Source organism: Leptinotarsa decemlineata, unplaced genomic scaffold (genome assembly GCF_025532065.1).
Source record: "Leptinotarsa decemlineata unplaced genomic scaffold, Ldec_3_MD MMD2_tig00002159_RagTag_RagTag, whole genome shotgun sequence".
NCBI classification, from domain to species: domain Eukaryota; kingdom Metazoa; phylum Arthropoda; class Insecta; order Coleoptera; family Chrysomelidae; genus Leptinotarsa; species Leptinotarsa decemlineata.
In genome coordinates, this window is record NW_027412574.1 from 5,761,610 (window position 1) to 5,763,225 (window position 1,616).

A 1,616-nucleotide genomic window follows, 5' to 3' on the forward strand; every position below is an offset into this window, starting at 1 on the left:
TTTTTCAAAACTGGTTTAGTTACTTATTAGCAATACATGGTTAACTCAAATTTCGGTTTTGATAATATTTGTAGTGTAGCCCAACAGATCAAGATGAAGAGTGGCCAAACAGAAGATATTGTCATGTCAGCCCGTAAAGAAAACTACGAAAATACGAGTACATACATAAATGTCATATGTGGCAGATATTTCATTTTCTGAATTTGTTATACTTTTTTTGTACGCATTGTATTCTCTCTAATAAGAGGTGTCAAGTAACTGTCATTTGAAATATGATTGATGAGTCAATTGTATTGAACGATTTTTGAATATATTTAAGTTTGTTAAGTGCTTTCATAGTCACCGGGTAGGTGAATTTCGAATATTTAAAATTTGGCGACCGTGACAGGACCTGGGCTATGGAGAAGGTAGTGAAGATACTAGCAGTGCACCGAAGAACATTCGACCAGGTTTTCAATGATATTTTGAACTTGTTTGGCCAAGAAAACAGTGACAAGATTGCCATATTCAGCAAAATTAATATTCTGGAGCAGAAAATCCAGGTCCTGATAGATTTGCATAGACAAATGGTGGATTTTTCATTAGACGACGGAAATACTTTGAACAAAGAAATATCTACGGCTGATGAATACTCTGACAGGTATTTCAAAGTAAAATTTTTAGGTGAAAATCTTTCAAACAAGAACATTATTGCTGACTCTCTTTCTCAATACTCTAGTGAAACAAAGAAAAAACTCAAACTACCAAAAATTGAATTTAGGAAGTTTGGAGATGAGATCAAAGAATGGTTTGAAAAGTTGCCTCGAAAATTCTGAAGATAGTGACATGATAACTCAGTTACTAAGAGGTTTTTATGTAGATAATTGTGTTGTCAGTTTAGACACTAGAGAAGAAACTAAGAATTTCATTGAAGTTTCGACAAGTCTCTTTGCTAATGCCAAGTTTGATCTGAAAGGGTGGGAGCATTCTGCCTTCGGTTCAGCTGTCATCAGCTGAAGAACCATCGCCTAAATAGGAGGCTGTCAATTGCAGTTACTGCTTAAAATTGTGATGTATTCAGAAGATACTTATACATGCCCAATAAAATGCCTTTGATGGTTTCAATAGCAGTGTAAAGATGTAGATTTTTATAACAGAAATGGGTGTAATTGCTATTACAAGCTTTTATTCAACCTGACTTGATAGGTAGTTAGCATTATCAAGCGATGATGAGCTGTTTGGAATGGTACCTTTGTTGCTGTTCATTAATTTTTTCACATTTTCTCATTTCCTAACTTTCGAACGATTGTTCCTGCCCTACTATAGAAAGGACTCAAAATATAAAATACTTAGGTGTGATGGTGGATCAACATTTAAGATGGGAGGTACATGCCAATTACATGATCAAACGACTCAGGATACTGATGAGACAATTCTACGCCCTCCGTGATATTCTAGATTAAAAAAATTTATTAATGATTTATAACTCCCTTGCCGAATCGGTATTAAGATATTGTATCACCGTTTGGGGAGGAATGTTTGACAACGTTCTGAGCCGACTTCAAACAACCCAGAATACTGTCCTAAAAATATTATTCAAGAAACCTAAAATTTTCTCAACAGAAAAATTGTATCAA

The 1,616-nt window shown here is 34.5% G+C and overlaps 1 protein-coding gene across 1 annotated transcript; it reads left to right on the top strand.

Moving 5' to 3' along the window:
* Nucleotides 1-254: 254 nt before the first annotated feature.
* Nucleotides 255-912, top strand: LOC141483010 (uncharacterized). The gene is made up of 2 exons (XM_074177117.1): nt 255-640; nt 719-912. Exons 1-2 carry the CDS (start codon nt 399-401, stop codon nt 813-815), a joined length of 339 nt encoding a protein of 112 aa, XP_074033218.1. The 5' UTR covers nt 255-398; the 3' UTR covers nt 816-912.
* The last annotated feature ends 704 nt before the right edge of the window (nt 913-1,616 follow it).